The sequence below is a fragment of the Lynx canadensis genome, chromosome F1 (genome assembly GCF_007474595.2).
Source record: "Lynx canadensis isolate LIC74 chromosome F1, mLynCan4.pri.v2, whole genome shotgun sequence".
Classification (NCBI taxonomy): Eukaryota; Metazoa; Chordata; class Mammalia; order Carnivora; family Felidae; genus Lynx; species Lynx canadensis.
The window spans coordinates 24,605,406-24,631,820 of record NC_044319.2 but is presented as its reverse complement, the minus strand read 5'-3'; the positions used below and the strand labels follow the sequence as shown (position 1 = coordinate 24,631,820).

The 26,415-nt window shown below is 42.4% G+C and overlaps 1 protein-coding gene across 3 annotated transcripts in view; it reads right to left on the bottom strand.

Moving 5' to 3' along the window:
* NMNAT2 (nicotinamide nucleotide adenylyltransferase 2) overlaps nt 1–25,988 on the bottom strand; it is a 149,219-nt gene extending 123,231 nt beyond the window's left edge. For all 3 annotated transcript variants that reach the window (XM_030303012.2, XM_030303015.1, XM_030303013.1), the window contains exon 1: nt 25,780–25,988. In XM_030303012.2, coding sequence (XP_030158872.1) covers nt 25,780–25,864 — 85 coding nt within the window. In that variant the 5' untranslated portion in view covers nt 25,865–25,988. The remainder of the gene's footprint in view (nt 1–25,779) is intronic.
* Nucleotides 25,989–26,415: the final 427 nt, after the last annotated feature.

The following is a 26,415-nucleotide window of genomic DNA, read 5'->3' as shown; positions in this document are numbered from 1 at the left end:
GCTCCTTAGATGGAAATATGGGAATTATAAATCATTTTTCTTTTTCACAGATATCTTTATTTTTTTTCTGTCACACACAAAGACCTGAACTGGAATCCAAGGTTTTTGATTTTATAGCTGCGTGGCCTCGGTCAGATCACATAACCTCTTCACCATCTTGGTCACCACATCTTGTAAACATGGGGATAAGACCGACTCTACAGGGGCTATTGTAAGAATTAAATGGGACAAAATAGGCAAAAGCACCTGATGCAGAGTTAGGTATTAAAGAAAAATGTTACTCCTCTTTTTGTCCTTGAAGTAAATTCTCAACTATCCAAAAGGACTCATGAACCAAGGAGAGCTGAGGTTTTACAGAATCATGCATAGAAACTCATCACTGTGGGGTGCCTGGGTGGCTCAGTCATTTAAGTGTCCGACTTCAGCTCAGGTCATGATCTCCTGGTTTGTGAGTTTGAACCCTGCATCGGGCTCTGTGGAGTCAGTGCAAAGCCTGCTTCAGATCCTCTGAATCCCTCTGTCTCTGCCTTTCCTCCACTCATGCATGTTCTCAATCTCTCTCACACATGCGTGCAAAAATAAATAAGCATCATAAAACATTTAAAAAAATGAAACTCATCACTATTTAGAACATTGCTTCCATTGTCCCAGGGACAGAGGGCATCTAATAACACAGGGCAGTTCCTGTGGGCAGCAGTGGTGAGAGAAGGCAGTGGAACATCACTGCTTTCTCTGTGTGTGCTGCTTCTAAACCAGAGGTGACTGAATAGGGTGAGCATGTACATCATTATGAAAACAGCTACTCAAACACGCCCCTGATACCAGCCAGCCCTGAAAGGGAGACATGCAGATCTTAAAGACCACAATGAACATGCTTTAGGGTTTATGGTGAGGAAATGTCACATGCCAAGGTCATTTTCCCACCCTAATCCTGTGAGCACTCCCTCGGCCCTCAGGTTCTTTATTATGAGGCGGCTGAGCCAAAGAAGACACCCCATCCTGCCTTTGTCGCCGCGTTGTTAACACCAAGTATGGAAGAGCTTTCACTGCACATTATGATTTCCTGGCTGGCCCATCCTAATCGCCTTACAAATACTTGTTAGATGCTTGATTCTAATGGTAGTTAGACAAATTATACTTAAAACCAAAATTGAAGACTCTTGGTTGTCTAAAAGCTAGTGTGATTCAGGGAGCATTTGGAATTTTTAAAAAGATAAAATAAGTCAGGCTAGGAATGTCTGGCCAGATAAACCAAAGTCACTTTGGCAGGGAGAAATGTAAAGGTTAGCACATTTATCTGAAACAACAGAAATAAAAAATTCCTCTCCCAGGCCTGGATTGACTCCCTAACTAATGATGTGAGGAAGAAGGTAAGCCATGAACACTGCATAAATTTGGCACATTTTGAATGTCAGCTTAGGTCAGAGCATAGCATTCCCCGCCCCCCCTTTTGCTTTTATGAAGTCAATTTTTGAAAAGACCATGACAGTTCTGAAAGTCCCCACAACCTAGAATCATTTGAGTGATGCACAAGTGAGGTGTTTTGTTTTGTTTTTTAAAAATATTTACTCATTTGGCGGGGGTTGGGGAATGGGGGGTTCGGGGGGTAAGGGGTAAAGAGAGAGAGAGAATCCCAAGCAGACTCTGTGCTGCCAGATGTGGGGCTCATACCAACAAACCGTGAGATCATGACCTGAGCTGAAACCAAGAGTCGGACGCTTAATCGACTGAGCCACCCAAGGGTCCCCACAAGTGAGTTCTAATTTCAAAAGTTATGCTTAAAAATTAATAAAAACCTGACCAAGAAATCTTAGAGAAGGGATAGGGACGACTAGTATTCTGTGGCACAGCAGCACTGAGGCTCTCTCACATGAGTACAGCACCAAAGCCCTTAAAGAAACACCTTCACCACGTCAGTGATGCTCTGTCCCTGCTCCTGTTGCATTCTTTTCTTCTCTTCAAACCCCAGTACCTACCCCCTCATTCTCACTCTCACCTGATGACCTTTCCCCCTATTTCACCAAGAAAGGAGGAACTCATGGAAGAGAAACTCCACACACTTCCACCACCATATCTATCCTCCTTTCCACGTGTGACTCCATATTCTCTGATTTCTCTTCTCCTATGAGTGAACTACCAGTGCCACCAGGCAATTTTGCCTTGACCCAACCCTCTTACTTAATCAAGAACCTTCTTCCAAGATCTCTCTCCTCTCTTCCCATGTTATCCATTTTTCCACATCCGTTGGATGACTCACATCAGCATACAGATATGATGTTATTTCTCCCATCTCAAAAAACAATAATACGAAAATAATACAAAATCCTTTTGATGCATGGCTGCCTCCAGCCATTGGCTCTTTCTCTGCTTCCTTTTAGAGTGACACTCCTCAAAAGAGCATCTAAATTTGCTCTCTCCAATTACTCTCCTCTTTCTTATGTTCACTCCATCCAGCTTCTGCCCCCACCACTCCAGCAAATCTGCTCTTGTCAAAGCCTTTGATGGCCTCTGCTTTGAGACACCAGCAGTCAGTTCCTAGAGCTCATCTTAGTTGACCTCTCAACAATGTTCAATGTGGTTGATCTTGCCCCCACCTTGAAGCACCAGCTTCACTTGGCTTCCAGGACCTCACAGTGTCCTGATTTCCCTATGCCTCTGTAGAGAGCAAGATGGAGTCCCTCGTGTCAAGCAGTGATGTAAGCAGCCAAGGGCATAGTAGCTAAGACCAGAGATCACTGAGACCAGCACAGGCCGATGGCACCCAGGACTGATAACCAGCAGAAACAAAGGAAGCCTACAGAAGCCCACAGCTGATTAAACTCCTTTAAAAAGGAGGACTTTTGCAGCAAATGGTAGACTCTCCAGACGCTGAGTCTTTCATGTCTGATTGCATCAAAAAAGGCAACTGCCAATGAAGGCTCTGCCTGATTGATCTCTGAACATAACAAGGGATTCTCCACTGCTTGAATAAAATAAGCTGTACATGTCAAGAGCTGACCTGGACCAAGGCCTCATCTCAACTGTGCACTCATGGACTGACCTCACATTTGGTTCGTTAACTTCCTGCCCCTTGTTGTATCTTGTTGGTTGTGGGACTTTGTATTGTGCTTTGCTTTGTGTGACTTGAATGAAGCAAAGTTAAATACGTAGAAATGTCATTGAGTTTGGAATCCTGAACCTGATTTAACCTTGCTTTATGATCGAATAAAGCTGACATTGTGGAAAGACACAACTCGTGTGTGTGCCTTCATAGCATGCTCGAGACAGCGTCATTGGCTGTCTTTCAAAGTCAATGATGCTCCCTTCCATCTACCCCTCCCACCCAGCCCCTAGTCCCTAAACACTGCAGTGCCACAACACTTGGTCCTTGACCTCTGCCTTGTGGACACTCACTCCCTCAGTATTCTCAGCCAGTCTAGTGGCTTCGAATATAAGCTATGTGCTGATGACTTTTGAGTTATTTATTTATTTGTATTTTGGGTTCCTGCTGGTATATGCTTACTCAACATCTTCATTTGAATATCTAATCATCTTCTCAGAAGTAACATATCCAAGGTTGAGCCCCTGATGTTCCCTCCCAAGCCTGCTCTTCCCACAGTCACCCCGCATCAAAAAATGGTGATTCCATTCTTCCAGTGGCTCATGCCAAATGCCTCTGCTCATCCATGATTCCTTTTTTTTTCTCACCAAAACAGAGCTAATAGTAAATCCTATTGGAGCTTCCTACAAATTACATCTAGAATCCTATCTCTTCTTCCCACCTTTACCTCCCTGATCCAAACTACCATCATTTCTTTTCTAGATTACATGTAGTAGCTATATCACTGGTTTTCCTGTTTCTATTCTCATCCCTGATGGTTTATTCTTATCATTGCAGTCAGAGTAAGTCAATGGAAGTCAGATGATATAACATCATCAAGACCTTCAAATGGCTACCCTTCTCCTTTGAAGTAAAATCCAAAGTTCTGACAAAGTCCTTCATGGCCCTACATAATCAGGCCATCCATTATCTCTCTAGCCTCATCCACCACTCTTTCTCCCCACTCCAGGCACATTGGTTTCCTTATTTTTCTCTTGGGCATTTGAGAGCAGCACTCACATTAGGGCTTTTTCACTTGCTGTTCCCTCTGCCTGGAATGCTCTCACCCAATACCCATATGGCTGAATCCCTCACCTCCTTCAAGTCTGACCACCCTCTAAAATCGCAACCCCCATGGGGCACCTGGATGGCTCACTTAGTTAAGTGTCCAACTTTGGCTCAGGTCATGATCTCATAGTTTGTGACTTTGAGCCCTAAACCGGGCTCTGTGCTGACAGCTCAGAGCCTAAAGCCTGTTTCGGTTTCTGTGTCTCCTGTGTCTCTCTCTGCCCCTCCCCTGCTCATGCTCTGTGTGTCTCTCTCTTTCTCAAAAATGAATAAACATTTAAAAAAATTCTTAATAATAAATAAAAATAAAATAAAATTGCAACCCCCATCCCAGGTCCTCCTTATTTCTCTATCATGCTCTTTTTTTCCTCCGTTGCACTCTGCGGCACTTATAAACCTAACACACTACATAATTATTTATTTTGTTTATTGTCTTTCTGCCTCTTCTAGACTGCAAATGCCATTAAAACTGGGATTTGTATCTGTTCTGTTCTCTGATGTATCTCCAGCAATTGGACAAGTGCTTACACATACTGAGCGCTTAAATAAGTATTGGTCATGAGAATGTTGCTCAAAATCATAAAGAGCAATCTCTGGAAATTGTATGATCCTTCACTGCTCCAGAAATTAATTCAACTCAAGAGGAAGATAAGTTCATTCTCGAACTAAATATACTTTTGCTATATCAAGATTACACATCTTTAATCATAATATCATAAAAGTAATAACTCCTATTTATACAGTGCTTTCCAGTTTACAGAATTCTTGGCCCCATATAATTGTATTTCATCCTCAGGACAACTCTGAAATTGAACAAGGCAGAGAGTGTCAATCCCACTTTACACATGAGAAGGATAAGCCCCAGAGCAGTTAAATATCAGCTTCAGGGTCACCCAGCCAATGAGTGCAAAACTCCTGGGTCCAGGATTAGGGCTCTTGCCACTACCAGTCAGTCTTTAAAGAAACAAGTTGGGGGCGCCTGGGTGGCTCAGTTGGTTAAGCAGCCAACTCTTGATTTTGACTCAGGTCATGATCTCACAGGTTGTGAGTTTGAGCCCCACATCAGGCTCTCGCGCTGACAGCACAGAGCCTGCCTGGGAGTCTCTCTTTCTCGCTCTCTCTCTGTCCCTTTCTGCTTCTCTCGCTCTCTCAAAATAAATAATTAAGCTTAAAAAAAAAATAAAGAACCTGTCCTATACAATCAGGCCATCCATTATCTCTCTAGCCTCATGTACCACTCTGTCTCTTCCCACTCCAGGCACATTGGTTTCCTTATTTTTCTCTTGGGCATTTGAGAGAAGCACTCACATTAGGGCTTTTTCACTTGCTGTTCTCTCCGCCTGGAATGCTCAAATGAGTACTGACAGGATCTGGGACTTTCACCCTCCTAATCTACTCTTGATTTTATTCCACAAATATTGTGTTCTTCCTCTGTTCCAGCACTGTTCTAAACACTGGGCATATGGTACAGGCTAAGTACAGACCAGGAGAAGGTTATGTTCTCATGGGGTGTCTACTCCTAGAGAAGAGATGTCAATAAACAAGTAAACAATTAAAGACCCCTAAAATACATCAGGGGTGATAGCTCTATGAAGGGAAAGGGATAAAGGTCAATGCAGAGTAGAGCAGATGAGCTAACGTTAGGGATGTCCAGCAATAACTCATTAACATGTTACCCACAAATCCTTCCTCTGGCAGCAGGGTGGACAGTGCTTCAAACTGTTGAATGGAGACCCTGTAAAATCATACATTTGAATAACAAAGATGTGCAAGAGTCCCATTCTAGATGCTAGGTAATTGGGGTGGTCTTAAAGCTAAACAGAGCCTGGGTGACAGTTTCAGAGGACAACACTAGGACAAACAGCCCCAAGTTATAAGAACCCAGATTTTGCTCATGACAGAAGAGCTTTCTAATAAATAAAGCTGCCAGCAATGAAACAGACTGGAAATGAGCTGTCATGAAAAGTATCCAATAAACGACTGCATGACCTCTGAAGTCTCTTCCAACTACAAATCTGATTATGGTCCATTCTATGGAGACTCTGTCTACCTTAAGTCATCATTAGTTCCTGTGGATGATGGGGTGAGGACAGGTGCAAAAATCTGGACCTAGATCCTGGTTCTCTTGCCAGCCCTCACAGAGGATGAGCAGTCACTTGACTGTTGGCCCTAGATCTTTCCAGCAGCAGCAAAAGCAGACTGTTCTGCAGGGAGACAAGGGGCACAGATCCTTACCCTGCAGGATCTACCAAGGGCTCTCATCTAAACGAGGCGCTCGGCCCAGCAGGAACAGGCAGGATGCCTTCGGCACTCACTCTATTCTCGCTGACAGGTAAGCCACCAGTGATTACAAACAGGAGAAGAGCAAATTGTGCTGGACAGGAGGCTGCCTCCCCAGTGACTTCTGGATGTTCACCGGCAATGCCCCACACTTCTGCAGGCCTCTCTTGAGGTCTCAGCCCGCTCAGAGCATCCACTGACGTCAATCACCCACACTCTGCCTTTCTGTCATTTCCCAAATCCCCCACTATACTGGCAGGCAGACCTCCGGGGTGGCTGCATGCTGGCTCAGGCAAGATGTCAGGGGACAGACACTGAAACGATTGCAAGTATTCCCCACATTCGTCCATCACTTACTGTGGGCCGGACCCTTTGCTAAAAACTCTGTATGTGACGGGATGGGCTATAGTCTTTGCATACGGGGCTGGGGCATGCTTGGAGAACTACACCTGGGCAGAGTCTGTCTAGGGGCTGTTGCTTACTAAGTGGGGTAGGCAGGCTGGCAGAGGGGTTGAGAGAGGTGGGGAGCATGACAGAGAGGGAGCTGAGCCAGGAAAGCTAAGCATGGGGTAGGTGAGGGGGAAAAGAGGGCATTTTGTGGGAAGGACTTGGGCTGGTGGGGGGCAGCCGCTTGAGGAAGAGAGGCAGATCTGCTGTCACAGGGGAAGAACCCAACTTTCTGTAGACGTGAGTGCGACATTTTAGAAACTGGTGATTTACACTGTAACCCCTTCTATCTCTTTGTAAAATATTGAGTAAAGTCTCCATCACTCAGTCCTTAGGGACCAGATCTGTGATTTTGCAAGGGGTGAAACAATGCACTGGGGCCCACAGTGAAAGCCAGGCAGTCACACAAGACAATATATCCACTTTTATTTTATTTAATGCCCACAATAGCCCAGTAGGGTAGGGACTATTATACACTCATCTTACTGTGTCGGGGGAGGGAGGTTACTGAATAATTTGTTGTAGACACCCTTGCCAGCTACAATGTGAAAGGAGAGAATATTATAGTTCCATCTGTCCACTCTGACCCTGTGCCTTAAAGTTAGCAGAAAGGGGGTGGGGGGGCTCCTGGGGGGGCTCAGTCACTTAAGCATCCGACTCTTGGTTTTGGCTCAGGTCATGATCTCATGGTTCATGAGTTTGAGCCCCAAGTTGGGCTCTGCAATGACAGCGTGGAGCCTGCTTCAGATCCTTTGTCTCCCTCTCTCTGCCCATCCTCTGCTCACTCTGTCTCTCTCAAAAATAAATAAACATTTTTAAAAAGGTTAGCAGAAAGGTGACTATGGCTATTTCACTCCGTGTACGGTTGTCACCCAGGGGCCTTCTTGATTTGCTCCCAATCTTCCCCTGCTTCTGGGCTGAGCCCTTCTTGTAGCTCTCTTCTCTGTCCCTCTGGACTTGTCCACAGGTCTCCTTGGAGCTCCACAGAGTACTCTGGCCCTTCCACACTTGGCTGCTTTGGGTAGGATCCCTAGCAGTGGCCCACTTGGTAGATACAAGTGTCAGAGGAGGCCCAGCCTGTTTCTGCATTGTCACAGCCCTAAATCCAGTGCTCAGCATCCCTTCTCACTCAGCAAATGATCAAGGCAGCATTTTGCAGGAGCTAAAATAGTAACCAGAATCACAGCATCTGGGTCTACATTTCTGCCTTCTACACATTTGCTGTGTGACTTGACACAAGTTACCTAACACAAGGTAGCTAGATCACTAGCTACATGGGAATGCTAATAGGATTGTTATAAGGACTAAATGAAGTAAGACCAGAAGAGCATGAAAACAGTTCCTGGGGTATGGGGAGCCTGGGTGGGCCAGTCGGTTAAACGTCCAACTTGGACTCAGGTCATGATCTCACAGTTAGTGGGTTCGAGCCCCACGTGGGGCTTTTCACTGACAGTGAAGGGCCTGCCTCAGATTGTCTCCCTCTCTCTTTGTCCCTCCTCTGCTTGCATTCTCTCTCAAAAATAAACATTAAAAAAAGAAGAAGAAACATTCACAAACCTTTAAAAAAAAAATGCTTGGCACAAAGTAAGTACTCAATAAACATTAGCTTATGTTCATTTATGGTGATTATTTATTGGAGAGTGTTAAGATGTCCTTGGAACCACAGTAGACGGGACGGCCATCTTGCCAGCGCAACCCAATGAAAAGCCCCTAGTAGCTGCCAGAAGGAATTGGAGGTCAACCAATCACCGAGCGACAGCACCACCTGACGCGAAAAAGGCCCACCCAGACCTAAACCCGGAACTGCTGCAGCTTAAAAACCCCACCCTACCACACCTGGGCGCGACTTCCCTGACTTCTCTCTCTCTCTCTCTCCCCCCCCCCCCCCCCGAGTCACGGAACCTCGCCCGAGACCTTAGCTCCCAAATAAAGCCTTTGACTGCTAAAATTTTTTAGCCTCTGATTCCTGTCTTTACCCTGCCTTACGCCTGACCCTAACAGAGAGGATGAGCAGGGTTGGTCACAACATAGGCCAAAAAAATTCCATGGTATTAAGGAGGTCAGGCTACAGTTGTTCCCTGCTTCCTCGGGGCAGGAAGAATATCTGTGGTTCCATTTCCCACAAAGGCCTCTGGGCATGAACCCTCTGGGTATGTTTCAAGCCTAAGGAGAAGGAAGGGGAAAGGAGGGTGAGATCACCTAATTGACAAGTTGGGTTTTCTTTCCTCTTCTTCATCCTTTTAATTTCCAAAGCTCGGACTTTACCCCAAAGCCATTGTCAGATGATAAAACAATTTCTCCTAAGCCATTCATTTCTTACTCCTTTTCACCTTCCCAGCCTTTTCAAACACAAAGTGTTTCTACAGTTCTTTAAAGAAACAAACCAAAAAATTTTTTTGATCACAATAGACTGAAATAAATAATTTGCATCTAAAAGAAATGCAGTGTGTAAATGGCTGTGGGTTGCTTGCAGTGGGGGATGGGAGCACATGCAGGCAGGCAAAGCCAGAAAAACATCGTTAAAGTACCCAACTGGCCACAGTGATGACAGCCCCCACTCTGGAAAACGTCCTTACCAGCTTCCCTGTCCGTGGCCAGAGCTCCAAGGCCACGCATGACACCATGAAGAACCAATCTTAACAAAACCAGAGCAGCCCGCAATGGAGAAGTCTTTCAAACCTCTTTTATGAATATTCACAGCTGCTAGATTTACCGGGCAAACTGGGATGTTGGGCTACAACATTCCCCAAAGGATTCTGCAGGGAGTTCTTTATTCACTACATTTAAATGCAAATAGTGACAAAACTGCATGACAATACACTTTGAAAAGTTGATTTAAAACAGTACAAGGGAAGGATTAAGGCACCAATAAGAAGGACTTTATTTTAATTTCCTACAAGGGGTAAAAGTTAGGCAAACGGAAGCTCAGAATTCAAATGTTATCCCAGAAGCAAAACTGTCACCAAACAGAATTTACTTGTTTTCCTCCTCCTCTGAAGAAATGGAAGAAAAAAATTCCCACTGTTTTTTGGTTGTTGTTCACCAATGACATCTATAACCACTAAGCAGGACTCCTGATCAGCATGAGCTTACCTCACCAAACTGATAACAATACAAGTAAAAGCCCAGAAACTTGATGCTTAGCCTGTGCCATATATATATATATATATATATATATATATATAAATATATATGTATTAGAGTGATAAAAAGAGAGTGCAAGCCAGGGAGAAGGGCAGAGGGAGGGGGGAGAGAGAGAGAGAGAGAGAGAGAGAGAGAGAGAGACACTAATAAGCAGGCTCCAAGCTCAGTGCAGAATGTGACACAGGGATCAATCCCGTGATCCTGGGATCAAGAACTGAGCCAAAATCAAGAGTCAGGCGCTCAACTGACTGAGCCCTCCAGATGCCCCTACCCTGTGCTATATGGAGGGTGAATGTATACACTTTCTGGAAACAGTTCCTAGACCCCTCTTCTGATTTATGAGAAGCTCTGGTTTTCAGAGCCTCAATTTGGGGCTCGCTGATGTAGAACATCTTCTAACACAGACATTCATGGCTTTGAATGACAAGGGATAAGGAGCTGAATGTTGTAGGTCAAGGAAGAATGTTGTAGGTCAAGGCCCATTGTGTCCAGTGGGAGTTCAACTCTGGAGGGGAGCCTTCCAGGCCCCACATGAGAAAGATTGCTGTGAAGGCAATTCCAATGATAAAGTGTCACTTACTGTTGATTGGGGTGAAGGCATTATTATGTCTGCTCAAAGATGGAAATTAGACATTGTCCCCCCACTTTCCCAACTGCAACTCGAGCTGTCAAGCAAACAAACATGAAGCAAGGAGGAGAAAGATCCAGTCTGTTAACGGAGGTCTCACACAGACAGAGAAGCAATTATGTACTAGGTGAAAGGCTCTCACCTTGAAACAATAGGATCTCCAGGATTTACTTAAAAAAATATAGGGCAAACGTGGGGAATTGTGTCTGAGTATCAATGACTCAAGATGGGCAAAGAATTGATCATTATTGAAGTTGGGTGACAGGTACTTTGGGGTTCCGCGTATCATTGCTTCATTGTTTACTTTTGCATGTTTGGAAATTTCCATAAGAAAAATGACTTTTTTTTGTTATTTGTTTTTAAGTTCCACCTGCCCAATTTATTTAAAAAAAAATTTTTTTAACGTTTATTTATTTTTGAGACAGAGAGAGACAGAGCATGAACAGGGAAGGGTCAGAGAGAGGGAGACACAGAATCTGAAACAGGCTCCAGGCTCTGAGCTGTCAGCACAGAGCCTGACGCGGGGCTTGAACTCAAGGAACGTGAGATCATGACCTGAGCTGAAGTCAGCCGCTTAACCAACTGGGCTACCCAGGCGCCCCACCACCTGCCCAATTTAAATGTGATACTGCCCACCTCTATTGGGACAAAGTCACCATTGCTGGGAACAAGAGCATTTCTGCCACTCTTATGGGAACCTTGGGAATAGGGTAGTGCCAATAGCATAACCATGACAGGAAGAGTTAGACAAGATAGGAAGAAAGTTCTGAGTTCAGTCCCCAAAGCAAGACTTAAACATGGATGAGAGCTTATTTGGAGCTCTCAACAGAACCCATTAAAAAAATAACATATGCTGCAATGAAATATCAAGAGACTTGATAATTCAAGAATTCAGAGACTTCTAGTCTCATCCCTGGCTGGAAACCTGCAAAGTTTCTTTTTCTTTTTTTTAATGATTATTTATTTATTTTGAGAGAGAGACAGAGAGCTTGAGCAGAGGAGGGACAGAGAGAGAGAGAGAGAGAGAGAGAGAGAGAGAGAGAGAGAGAGATGCAGAATCCAAAGTAGGCTCCAGGCTCTGAGCTCCCAGTACAGAGCCTGCTTCAGGGTTTGAACCCACCAACTGTGAGATCCTGACCTGAGCTGAAGTCGTATGCTTAACCGACTGAGCCACCCAGGCGCCCCTAAAGTTTCTTATTCTAAAGGCAGCATGTCGTTCCCAGTGTATGGCTGACATCTCACATAGCTAGGCATGTGCGCAGACCTGCAAGGTTCCAGAGGATACCACATCTTGACAATATACCAGTCAGGTTTTTTGTTGTTTTAACCAGCTAGATCTTTAAATAAATTGGGCTAGTTCAACAGCTTAGTCCACCAAATTGATTGATCACTCAGAATATCAGGACATTATAGCATGCGGGTAGCAATAGCTTGTCTTACCTGATTTAATTAGAAAGAGATCCACAGAACCCCATAAATAAAGGGAACATCCAGTAAGTTAAGTCCAGTAATAGATAAGACATCACACACACACCAGGCCACATTAGAATGCAGCATCATGAGGGGTGCCTGGGTGGCTCAGTCGGTTAAGCCTCCGACTTCAGCTCAGGTCATGATCTCACGGTCCGTGAGTCCGTGAGTTCGAGCCCCGTGTCGGGCTCTGTGCTGACAGCTCAGAGCCTGAAGCCTGCTTTAGATTCTGTGTCTCCCCTCTCTCTGCCCCTCCCCTGCTCATGCTCTGTCTCTCTCTATCTCAAAAATAAATAAAAACATTAAAAAAAAAAAGAATGCAGCATCATGAACAGAACAGAACATTTAACGAGGAATATAGACAACGAAGATATGTTCAAAGAAGATGAGCCAGAGTGTTATAAAGACTAGAAACAGTAATGGATGCCTTGCTGAAAGAATTTGAGTTTTTTTTAGGCCTAAAGAGAGGCCTGGGGAGGAGAGTAGCTGTCTTCAGCCATTCCAATGTCTCACAAGTAGAAGAAGACAGATTAAACCTCTTCTGTGGATCTCAAGGGAAAAAAACGAGGAAAAGAACTTCCAACACAGGAAAGTCTTAGGAAGGCCAATGTCAGCCTAATAGAAGGAGCAATCTTGAAAGAAAGTAAAACTGTGCCAAGTGCCGTTTGACTGCTTTGGACAACACTGCCTTCTCTGGCCAGGAAGATCTGACTCGAAGTTTGGACAGACACTGGCAGAAATATTTTAAAGGGGATTTCAGTACAGAATATCTTGCACGATTTTGAAATCTCCTTCAAATGGGGATTCTGCAATTTCCGAAGATGGAGACTTGCAATCAACAAACCAGGTTTTCTGTTCCTTTTGCCTATTGGAAGTAAACAATGTACAGAGTTTCCTTTGCCAGGTGACTTGTGCATAAAACCTTTTTCAAACTGTCAATAAACAAAAATAAAACTTAACTCCTCAGCCATCCTCCAACCTACTCCACCTCCCTGAGAAGCCATCCCTAGATGTACCAGGCATCTAACTGAAGCAATCCAGGGGACAGTGGTAGGATTCACCTTCATCCTTGACCCCACGTTTTCACTCCTGCTAAGTTATTTACTTAATAGCTCCCCAAAATGACTTGTAGGTTCCCTCTGTGGATATCTGGAAAGGCTATACTCTGGGATAGGATTCCACTCTGGGACACATGAGACTTCTCATCTTGGGACAGCAGTCATCTCAATTTTGAAGTCCCTGAAGAGTGTTCTGTGATTTGTCCTATTGCCTGACTCTGTCATACTTGATTTCTGTTTTCCTGTATTTGCCGATTCCCCAATTCTTGTCTGATTTCTGATCACCTAGTTTACCTTTGAGAATTCTAAATATTCCTAACAGTTTAGGATTCTAAATACTCCTAAAAGTTCAATCATTCAATTATTTGGTAAATATTTACAGAAACTTCCATGTGCCCAGAGCACTGTGCTAGGCACCTCAGGAGATACAGAACGCCATATGACCCTGGCAAGGGCCTAAATCAGATAGAGAATATGTAACATGGACAGAAATAGCTACACCCCACAACACAAGGTGCTAAGTGCTATAAGAGAGGTACAAACCAAGTGCTATAAGAGTTCACAGAGAGGTGAGATGCTGCAGAAAAACGAGATGTAACTCCAAGAGCAGGCTGCAAAAGCCTGATGCAACTGTTGTGCTAATCTTTTAAAATCCTCAAAGTATGTAAGATATTAGATTTAAAGAAGGAGGTAGCTGTGAATCAGGAAAAGGATGTTCTGGGAAAATACATCTAATGTTCAATGGCAGATAAATGCCCAACAGCAGCCAGAGGGGCTAATCAATGTCCAATGTAAACCGAAAACCAGAAAATCATCCCCATTGTGAACACGATCATTTACTCAGTCAGCTGGAAAAATTACAATTATGAAATTGAAACTGCATTTACTGCTTAAACAAGTCTTTTTGGTGATTTAGTTTAGACTGAAAATTGTTCATTAAAGAGTTCCTCTGGGTAATGGACTTCAACACACTTTATATTTTTGGAAACCTTTAGATTCATTCCCCATTCCAACCCCCAGAGGTAGGTTATATCAGGGATAGGCAAACGTCTGTAAATGGCCAGATAGTAAACAGGTTAGGCTTCATAGTTCATAAGGTTTCTACCACAACTGCTCACATCTGCTGCTGAGTATGGCTGTATGCCAATAACATTTTATTTATAAATACTAAAATTTCTATTTCATAAAATTTTCATGTGTCACAAAATATTCTCCTTTTCCTTTTTTTTTTCCCAACCAGTTAAAAATATAAAAACCATTCTTGGCTTGGAAGCCACATTTGGCCAGCAAGCTATAGTTTGCTGACCCTGGGTTATATCAATCACTCTATTTACACATGAGAAAACAAAGGCTAAAGGAGACTAAGTATATTCCCTAATCAATACCAATTCAGTTTATTAATATCCATATATAGAGAAATAATGAAGCAATAGGAAAAACTAAGACATTTATCCCTTCTTTATCAACACTATTCACAGCATGGAAAAATCACATATTATCTATAAACTTTGATTCCCAGGGCATCACAAAGGATGATCACAAGTAAATTTAAACTGTGCTTAGCCAGATTGGTTCCTGGTAAGTGAAGCTATTATGGCTTAAATTTATATGTATAATATTTTGTTGTCTTCCTTAATTTATAATGGGTAGCAGTCTCTAACTTAACAACGACAAAAAACATTTGCCTACAGATCTCGTAGTTCATGTGACAAACCACACACTCCTAAATATTTATCAGCACATAAATATTTCAAAAGAAATATGAATAGTTATTGATGTATTTTAATCTCACTGCTGCGTGGAATGAGTATTCTGCCTCTCTGTGGGTACCAAGATGAAGGGTTGGGAAATGTTGAAGAATAAAGCATTCCAAGCCCAGCCCCCCACTGGAATGTCACTTACTTGAGGATTTAAAATGATAGAACACTAAATTTCAAAGTCATGGAAACTCATAGTTTTATAGCAAGAGCATAAACATACTTCTTCAAGACCTCCTAAAAGGATGAGAGCTAAAAACAAGCGTCAAAGAAAAGGATCTCTATGGTCTTTACTCTCCTGACAATTAAGCCTATGGAAAAGAGAGAAAACACGTGATCTAAAATTCTACCAAATTATGGACAATCAAACTGGGGTGAATCAAGTTCACCAAATCTGAGAGTATTTGAACAATGAGGGGCCATCCTATTGATGTACAGAAGGCATACGTTTAGAACATAGGTGAGGACAACTTCCAATCAGGGAAGAGGTTGGTTGTTTGGGTGGGCTGTACCGTAGTATTATTTTTCACTTAATGTATATTTTTGGTAGATATGGCTTGTGTGATAGACAATGGTTCCATTTAGGAAAATAATAAACAAATAAAAAAAATTTTTTTTAAAGGAAAAGGCTTACTTCCTTCTTTCAAAGAGTAATACAGAAATAACTTAAAGATATTTAGATAAAATCACAGTGACAGGGACACTGACATTTGGGATGCAAGGCCTCACATCTGAAATGTATGCCCTTGCCCATCAACTTTCAGGGGCTCACTGACAGTGGTGGGTAAAGCCTGAATTCTTTGAAACTGCCCCCTCCCCTCTTCACTCAACCCTGTTTTCTGGCTATCTCATCTCCTGCCCTTCCTTGTCCCCACCCACACCCAGTTATCTAGCAAGCTCCTTGGATATCCCTCAATGTGTCACGCTGTTACAGGCCTTTTACACATACCCCGATCTCAGCCCAGAATGCCATCCTACATTCTGTCCGCTGGGCAGCTCCTACTTTCAAGTTCACTCTCACTAATACCTGCTCTGATGGCCTTCACACCATGTCTTCTCCCTCTATGTTCCCACTCTACCTCTTTTATGGCACTTATGACTTGAAGTGCTATGTTTAGCTTGTCTCCTCCCAGGGGCATGGGGAAGAGTGCCTTTAACTGTCACGTCCTTGAGGCCTAGCATGGTGCCTGAGGCACCTTCATAACTCAATAAACCTTTGTTGAATCAACTGCCACTGACTCCTCTCAAGGCTCTTTACCCTTTCTGCCACAAAAAGAATACAGGCTTGAGGTGAGGGTGGTAAGTAATTATAACACTTCATTCATTCACTCCTTTGACAGACTTTTATTGAGCATCTACAATGTGTCAGGGACTCTTCTAGGAGCCTGAGACACATTAGTAAGCAGAGTAAACCAAGATCCCTGCCCATGAAAAGCTCACATTCTAGCTGGGGACATTAAATAATAAATGTGACAAGAAAGGAAATAACATGATTTGTTAAATGGTGATAAGAGGTAAGGGGAAAAGAGAGAATAAGGGGGACTGGGAGTGTGTGAGCTGCAGTTATTTTAAATTATAATTTAAATTTTTATAATTTAAATGTAAATATTATTAAACTTATAATTTAAATTTTTATAATTTATAATTTTTATAATTTTAAATATAATTTTAAATTATATGATCAGAGGAATAGGATCTGCCAAGTAGACAATGAGAAAGTTACATTTGAGCAAAAACTTTGAGGGGCACCTGGGTGGCTCAGTTGGTTGAGCGCCTGACTTCAGCTCAGGTCATGATCTCGCAGCTCTGTGGGTTCGAGCCCCACATCGGGCTCTGTGCTGATGGCTCAGAGCCTGGAGCCTGCTTTGGATTCTGTGTCTCCCTCTCTCTCTGCCCCTAACCGACTTGCATTCTGTCTCTATCTCTCTCAAAAATAAATAAACATTAAAAAAAATTAAAAAAAAAAAACTTTGAGAAGGAGAGTGAATTAGACATAGGGATATGTGGGAGGAGCATATTACAGGCAGAGAGTACATTCAGTATAAAGACTGTAAGGTCGAAGCAAGGAGGTCATTATGGTTGGATAAGAACTAGATGGAAAGAGCTGCGTTATGGGGGGGGGGGCAGTGAGGAGAAAGGTGGTAAATTGTGGAGACCTTGTAGGTCATTTTAATGACATTGACCTTGAATGAGAAAGAGAGCCATGGGAGAATTTTGAGCAAAGGAGCAACATGATCTGACTTAGATCTGGTTTACATTTGGAAAGGATTGCTTTGGCTATTTTTGTTGAGGATTGAGTATTGGGGCCAAGGGTGAAAGCAGGGAGATCAGTTAAAAAGCTATTGAAATAATGCAGGTGAAGGAGACCAGTGGCTTATACCAGGGTTGTAGATGTGGAAAAGTGGTTGGCCCTACTTGTATTTTGAAGACAGAGAGATCCAAAATCATTTGCAGACATGGATGTGGTGTGCAGAGAGATAGATCAAGAAAGTCCAAGGTTTTTGACCTAAGCAACTGGAACAACAGCAAAACCATATGCATTTAGTCTTATCTGGGGGTTATGCTTCACTCACCCTCCTACTGTTTGGTAAATATGAAATGAGGTCAACATGTAGCAGCATGGCTACTGCTGTGGAGGTAACCTGATGCAGAAGAAAGTAGAAAAAAAGAGTGCTATTTAAGCTGCCACCACTTCCATGGGTTAGCCTCTTTGTCTTGCTCTTTTCTACTTCTTCCTCTTACCCCTTTATCTCCAGAATTACAAGAATGTTCATGAATGTCTCATTTGTTCTGAACTAAAGAGAATTGCGTGATAACTTTAATGGAAAACAGTTTAATGGTAGTAGAATTTAAAGAAGCTCAAAGAAGGTAGCTCCATTATTAAAATGATAATGTGGAAGATGATGATGCTAGTAGTGGTTAAAACACTTGACTTTGTTGCAAAGTTCATAGTCGTATATTGTACAGTACAAGAGATGGAGAGAGGATGCCAATGTTAGGAGGATGGCCTTGGTCATACCATATAACATCTTTTTGGGCTAAGATAATTCTGAGGCTATCTGCCAAACTGTATCCAAAAAAAGTAAATTTGTTTCATGCAATTGAATGCTTATGATTTGAAAACCTCTGGCAATGGAAAACTTCTTCCTTGTAAACTAATGCTGCATTTATATGGAACATATTTATAAATAAAGTTATGTAATTCTCTATAAAATAAATTCCTATATCCCAATTCTTAGGCTATTATATCAAGTTGTTAGGATTATTTTAAATGCCTTGCTTAACCAAAATTTTGTGAGTTGAATATTGTTTTAAAAGGGTGGTGTTGAAAAATTATTTAATGTATTCCTTTGGGTCCTTAGGATCTTTTTTTTTTTTAATGTTTATTTATTTTTGAGAGAGAGACAGAGACAGAGTATGAGCTGGGGAGGGGCAGAGAGAGAGAGGGAGACACAAAATCTGAAGCAGGCTCTAGGCTCCGAACTATCAGCAACACGGGGCTCGAACTTAAGAACTGTGAGATCATGACCTGAGCTGAAGTGAGCCACCCAGGCACCCCCTCCTTAGGATCTTTTTGAGCAATTCAAGATGATTTGAAAACTTGTAGAAAATGAACAAGAACTCTACCAGAAAGTGTATATTTTATAGTACCATTAAATATTGATTAAACAATCACTGTATTCAGAACACTGTATCTGTGGCTGAAAGGACAATGATATTATAAAATTTGCACTTGAATCTTTTTTAAAGAAACTCTTTTTAAAAAGTTTTTTTTTTTAATTTTTAATGTTTATTTATTCTTGAGAGATAGAGACAGAACACAAGCAGGGGAGGGGCAGAGAGAGAGGAAGACACAGAATCTGAAGCAGGCTCTAGGCTCTGAGCTGTCAGCACAGAACCCTATGGGGGGCTCAAACCCACAGACTGCGAGATCATGACCTGAGCTGAAGTCGGACACTTAACAGACCGATTTTATTTTTGAGTAATCTCTACACCCAGTGTGGAGCTCAAATTTACAACCCTGAGATCAAGATCTGCATGCTCCACTGATTGAGTCAGCCAGGTACTCCTTAAGGAAACACTTTTAAAACTGGGTTTTCATTATCTTTCCCAGTCATCCATATACTACTCTCACAACTATTGCCTATCAGTAGAAAAATAACAGAAATGCAGATAACCCATCTAGTTTTGCATTTTCCTCTCATGTCTGAGGATATCTCTGAAACAGAGGAGTCCAAACTTGAAGCTTAGCAGGTATGTTTCTTAGTTTGCCTCCACATTTCTAGGTTGTTCATTTGGCTTGGTCTAACATTAGAAATGTGTATAGAAATGTTTCTCTTGACATTCGTAACATTTTAAAGGATGTTCGTATAAAGTAATAATTCGTACTTTTTCCTAAAAGGCATAGAACCTCCAATTCTCATAGTTCTAAGCATATCTTAGAATAAAAGGCTTAGACATATAGAATAAAATTAAGTAAAACAAAAAGGGAAGAAAAGCTGAAAATGAATATTACTTCATTTCAAAATTGTTAGAACATCACCCATTTTGGTTTTATCTTATTCCTCGGTTCGGGGTGAATTCTAGATGGGATATTTGCCTTTCATAGTTAGCTTGTGTCCACATGAGGCTCAGTTAATGAATTCAGCTGGATAAAGTAAATCAAACCACCTCTTCTTGTGAACAAAAATGTCTAAATTTTCTTTTTCAGTCCTTATTCTCATGTCATGAACAGACACAGCTCCTGCCAGTGAAACAACCATGATTGATCCATGAGTTTCCATTGTGGACTTTTATCTCATCAATGAGTTAGAATGCCCAAATCTACTTGAATATACTATCACAGCCTTCATCACAGTGGTGGGCAAGTTCTAGAATGGTCTTTTGAACTGCATCGACTATTCCCAATTTTACAACCCCAAAATTAAAAAAGAATCAACTTTAGGACCTTGATTTTCTCCAATTTCATACTTTTAAAAAAGTCAACACACCCTTTTTTATCTTTTTATTTCCATAATGTTAACGAATTTCAATATCTTTCTCACATGAGGAACTTTGAATAACCCAACTAGAACCCACTGGGAGCTTTTATTTGAAGATTCAGATGTCCCAGCTAAAAGACATTTTGAATTTCAGTATTTCCTTCTTTTGCATCAGTGCTGGATTAGAATGCACATTTCCAAAATTTTAGAGTCAGTATGAATCTTCGCTTTCCCCATAAACCCTAAATGAACTCCTTTCCAGTGTTCTTTATTCATGTACTTTGGACAGAAACCTGAGAGTTACCCTGGTCTACTTTGCCACCACCACCCATCATGTCACCAAATAAGTATCCCTTTTACCCATCAAATGTTTTCAAATACACTTACTTTCCATCCCAGGTACCACTAACCAGAGTGAGGTGACCATCTCTTACTTGAACTCTGTATTGTTGAAATAGGTGCCTAGCTGGTCACTACATTTCCATTCTTACCCTTACACTAATCTATTCAAAATTCAATTAAATCATAACCTCAAAGATACAATTATGACATTCCTTTACTTTAAAAACCATGTGATAGTCTTTCATTCCCTGGGATAAAATTGTAATTCCTTAACATGACTTAATAAGCTTTCATAATCGATTAGACTTCCATCTGTCTTTCCAGTATTACCTCTTACTCCCCTTCTCCTTGAGCCATCCTAAACTTTCCTTTGTTCTAATACATCATGGCTTTCTGTCTTACCACCCCAGCCATTGTGCATGGTTGATTCCTCTATCTGAACAAGATTTTATACACTCATTTATTTTGTATTTACTCAACAACTATGATGGAGCAAAGACTTGCTATTTGTAACTTTTATTAATTATACTATTATGGAGAGCCCACTCCATGCTAGGCACAAGGAAATCAATCCATAATGAAACCATGCATGGTTTGTGTTCTAATATTGCTTAAGGTCTCGCATGGAAAATAGTCATTAAACATAATGAGATGAGAGTTATGTCATGGAAAGTATAAAGTGATGTGGGATCAAGTGTCAGGGTAACCATACTTAATTTAGAAGTCAGTGGAGGTTCCCTGAGGAGGTACCACTGAAGGTAAAATCTGAAGAATAAGTAGGTATTAGTTGTGGTAACAGGAGAGTGGGGAGGAAGGAGGAGGTAAGAGAGTGGTGGAAAAAATGTTCCAGTGATAGAGTTACATGGAAAATACAGGGTACTAAGAAAAGAAATAGCCTTTCCTTGTTATAGTATAAGATATTGGGAACAGATATCTTTGTTGAATATATTCTGTTGGCTGCCTGTACTACCAAGGAAAATATTCACAAAGTTCCCATAACCCTTTGTTAATAACTAAATTTAGGTGACTTTCTTTTCATAGGTGCTGTTGCAACTAAAGGAATAAAGAGGCATCTTGAATGAGAGAATCTAGATATCAGAAAACTAGTTTTATCATGACTTTTGCTTATAACCTCGACCAAATGACTTACACCTGTACCTCTGATTTTTCATTTGTAAAAGGGAGATGATAATATTATCCAGTTTAACTTGCAGAGTAGAATCAAATAAGATAATGGTGCCAAAAGTAAAAAGCACCACTTTGTGCTTAATGGTCTTTTTTTTAATAGCCATTTTGAGCATATTAAACAGTTTCTTGATTTCTGACAGTTATCTATATCAGTAGCAAATCAAATTCATTTTTCTTATGATTTCTAGTTATAGCAATAGGGGCTGCTTTTCCAATTCTACAATAATTAAAAAGCCCTCTTCACTACCTTTGAAGAGGAACAGAATTGGATCATGTCTCTTTTCAAAAGACCCACTTGTTCAAAGTAAAAATATTACTATTTTCTATTCCAGTAGAAAAACTGGAAAATCTAGTTATTTTTCAATCATCAAAAACCAGAATTCACCTCTGCTCTAATTGTTTCAGTTCCTTTATTTTTTATGGCAAAACTTTTCTGATCAGTCCTTTCTTATTTTTCTACTTAAACTTATTATCTGATTTCCTAGGCATGAATATATCGACAAAAACAGCAATATAAATGCAAAGAAATTATACTGAAATATAATCACTACATAATTAATAATTAAGATCTTAGGTGTTTTAAAAAAAACACCTTCTAGGGGTTCCACGTTGAGTGTCTGACTTGATTTCAGCTCAGATCATGATCTCATGCTTTGTGAGATCAAGCGCCACATTAGGCTCTGCACTGAGAGCATGGAGCCTGCTTGGGATTCTCTCTCTCCACTTCTGTTTCTCTGTCCCTCCCCTGTTTGAGCTCCCTCTCTCTCAAAATAAATAAATCGACATTAAAAAAAAAAAGTTAAGAGGCATCTGGGTGGCTCAGTTGGTTAAGCATCTGACTCTTGATTTTTGGCTCAGGTCATGATCTCATGATTCCTGAGTTCAAACCACACATCAGGCTCTGTGCTTGACAGCATGGATCCTAATTGGGATTCTCTCTCTCCCTCTCTCTCTCAGCCATTCCCTGTCTCATGTGCTCTCTCTCTCTCTCTCAAAATAAATGAATAAACATTTTTTAAAAGTTAAAAAACACAAAAAAACCTTCCAGTGTCATGTTAGTTTCTTATGTAATAAGGCAGACTCATGAAGTAAAACATTGTTAGTTTATGAATTGATTTTTCCAAAAATTTACTTATCCCTGAAAACATTTTACTTATAATTAAGTATATAGGTGTCAACTATTTCTATCACAAATATTAAATTTTTCTATATGTTTCTGTAGCCACAATTAGGAATACAACTTCCCATTCATCAAAATAAAAGGAAAAGCTCATTCTAAAGTATTTTACAAATATTGAGAACTGTAAAAGTACTACTTTACAGAGATTAAGAGTGAGCTTTCAGTTCTGAACATCACATCTCTTTTTGTTTATAATCTTTCTCTTTTTTCTTTGGTAAACAATTAGATTTCAAAACATGGGAGCTCTAATAAAGATGTCTAATTTTAAAGTCCTGTTCAAATCTTAAAAAAAAAAAAATTATATTACAGATTTCAGACACCTTAAAGAAAGTTTGACAATTTTATTGCATTAATTATTTCTGTAATGTGTGGAGAAGATTTTAAAAGCTATTTGAAAGAAGAAAATAGTTCATGGATAACTGGTTTCTTTAGAGATGGTGGGAAGCTCTCAAAATGCATATTTAGGAATCCCATTTAGTTTATGTTCAACTTAATTCTAATCTCTGTTAGTATATGTTTGAAGGAAATAGACTTCATGGAATTATGCAGTCAGATCAGTGAGCACTTGTTCCTGCATTTAGTACAGTGCAAAGGTCTCTGCAAGAGGAATTAAGAATGTGGGGTTCAAGTCTCAACTCTGCCACCCGCTCTCCATATCACTTAAGCCACTTAAGAAAGTCACTTCCCCTCTGAACATCAGTTTCTTATTCATAAAATGGAGATCATGATGCCTTTCTGGTAACTTTGTTGTTAGGAATAAGTGATATCACATATATACAGAAAGAAATCACAAAATTTTTCATGAGCGCAAAGATTCCCATGAGAGAGTCCACAAAGAATAGTTTAATATGTATTTTGTGTTCTTGCTCTTGTTTCCTTTCATATGTATATGTGCTAAATCCTCCATTAGGTTATAAGCTCCTTATAGCCACAGTGAGCATACCATATCCGCTTCCCATGTTGCTCTTCAGATTATGCATAACTAATGGACACTCATAAGGCTTTGTTGACAGATATTCTCTCTCTTATCCCTCAGTTCCAATATCAAGCAAATAGTTACCCCTGTCAGAAAGTCTCCTTTCACCTATTCTTTGTCTAAACCTCTTTGCTGTAATCCATGCCTATTTCCACATATTCTATCCTCTAAACTCATGGAGAATTGGCAGGTCAGCATGGACTTAACAAAAGCCTTTATCGCTGTTACCAAACTCTTTTCAGCTACAAGACGGAATACTAGGTTCTCAAGTTAAATCGACTCATCCTAAAACCCAAAACAAGTGGAATTAACTACTTTAACCCCAGGAAAAAAGGCAGAGTAGTGGCTGGCTCACTAAAGATTTCTAGAGCCAAGGAATTCTAGAGGAAAGCACAACCAAGCCCGCCTGGGCAACTGAGAGGAACAAAGTACAGTGGCATAAAATGGCTAGAGGAAATATGGACAGAGAAGAAAGGCAGGACAGGGATAAAAGCACCAGCGAAACTACAGTGCTCCCAGGGCGCCGATTTTCCCTTAGAAGAATGAGGAGATGCTCTGGTCTATTCTGATGCTTAAACAAAAGTCTTTACTTAACAAGTAAGTTAGCATTAGCTCCTAATAAAACACTTTTAAAAGCTGAAGGGATGGTGAGGAAGGGATGGCTATCTCCCAGTCTCCCTCCTTGGATCCCATCAATGTGCATACCTGGTCTCCCCTCAGCTCATAGTCTTTCTATATTCTTTTCATGAGGTTTTAAATAATTGGGCCCAGTTCAACGCACCTTTTAGGTTTAAGAGCAGAGTATTTTTAACCAAAGCCACCTCGCCCATTCTTTACCAATATGATGTGACTTTCATTAAACAGCCCGACGAGGGCTCGCGCAATCCTCCGACTCGCGTAAACACGTGTGCCCGAAGCCAGCTCCCGCTCGCCCTGCGCTTCAGCACTGCCGCCTCTGGATAGCGCCTTGCTGGCAGGCTGGCTCGGGCCTCCCACCCGTCTCTCATCCATCTCCAGCCCACTCTCTCTCCTCTTCTCGTTTACTTCAGTGCCAGAGAAAAAGCACCTCCAACTTCTAACCTCTACTCTATGCCTGCTTTTAAAGTGACCTCCGCGTCCCTCCCTCAGGGTCTAAATGCGCACGCCCCCGCGCCGTTGGGTCCTACCGGAGCAGCAGCGAAGCCGCGTCCACCAGTGGCCCGAGATCTCCAACAGGCACTGACCACATTTCCCTTGCCCCTGCTGAATCCCAAAGCAGCAGCCAGGAGCCCCTGCTCGCTCCCTTTCTCTCCACGCCCCAAAACCTCCAAGAAACAAACGCGCAACGATGCGCGCTCCCCCCGCCCCAACTCGCGCGCGCACACACACTCACACTCATACACACACTCGCACGCCGCAAGCCTTCCGGGTGCCATCGCCGCCCTGGGCAGAGCCTCAGCCAACTTGGGCCCGGATCCATCAACACCCGCTGCCTCGAAAAGGGCTGCCCGCAGCGGCCGCCCCGCCCCCTCCCCTTCCTAGGCAGTGGGTCCCGGCAGCCAAGCCCTGGCTGGCAAGCCCCCACCCCTTTCACTCAGCCATCCACCTCGCGCGGGCAATATACGGTCCACAACCCTCAAACATTCGCCCCTGGGCCGCCCTGAACCATTAGCCAAACGCTAAATTAATCTCCCTGAAGCCCCAGCCCTGCTAATGGTGTGTTGTGTGTCAGTGTGTTTGTGTCTCCAAGGCATGTACATCATTTAACTCCTGCGAGCTTTCCATCCATCCTAAACAAACAGCACGTTATCTCCAACCCCCTCCTTCCTTCTCCGCGTCCCAATCTCTGCCCCCACCCCGATCCTCACCCGCCAAGTGACCAAACTACCACACCACCGCACCCCAGTTCTGGAACCTCGATCTCCCACCGGGTCTAAACCCAGTCACCTCCGGCCCCTCCCCTCCCCCACCCCTTTGGCCCCCAGCGTGCCGGGTCTGGCCCGAGCAAGTGACGCCTGGGAAGCGCAGTCTACGTCCCTTCCCAGGAGCCCGAAATAGAGGGGCTGACCTCCCACCAGAGGGATCAGCCGGCGCATCCCGCCGAGGGGCACACGCCTTACTGTTGGGTCGCCCTGGAAAATACAGGTGCCGGGGAAGGAGAGAGGCGGAAGCAGCCTCCGGGGGTGGGCGGGAGGACTCACCGAACATCTGAATGTGCCCTTTGGTGATGGGATTGAAGCTGCCGCAGGCAAGCAAGATAACGTGGGTCTTGGTGGTCTCCGTCATCTTGCGGGTGGGTCCCTCGCGCTGGTCCAGGGGTCGCCTCTTTTTTTGTGTCTCGATATGTCTGCAGAGGGAGAAAGGAAGGCGAGGCTCCGGCGGTGGAAGCTGTGGACTCCAAGGAGCCGCTCCAGACGCAAACCGCGTCACTCCCCGCCTCCTCTTAACGCTTGCAGCTCCGGCCAGATCCGAAGCTGCTTTTGTATTGCTCTGCTCCGTCCTTCTCTTTTCTTTTTGTGTTGTCCTTTTCCAGGTCTCTGGTCCTGGTCTCCCACCCCTCCCTTTCCTCGCCCCCACCCACCTCACTCCATCACGCTCTTCCCTAGTGTTTCTGCAGGTAAGACGTGGTACCCACGCCCAGAACCATGAATACTCACAGCATGGTGAGTATTCTTTCTCTTACCTCCTTCTGACTTTTCCTCCCACACGCTAACATTTTTCTGTCCACATCTACTTTCTCTAACATTTCCAACTCCAAAAGTGTTTGATCTTAAGAATTGGGATTTTTTTTTCTTCCTCAATTTTTAAAGTGAGAAATGACAATTGTTCATGTCAGG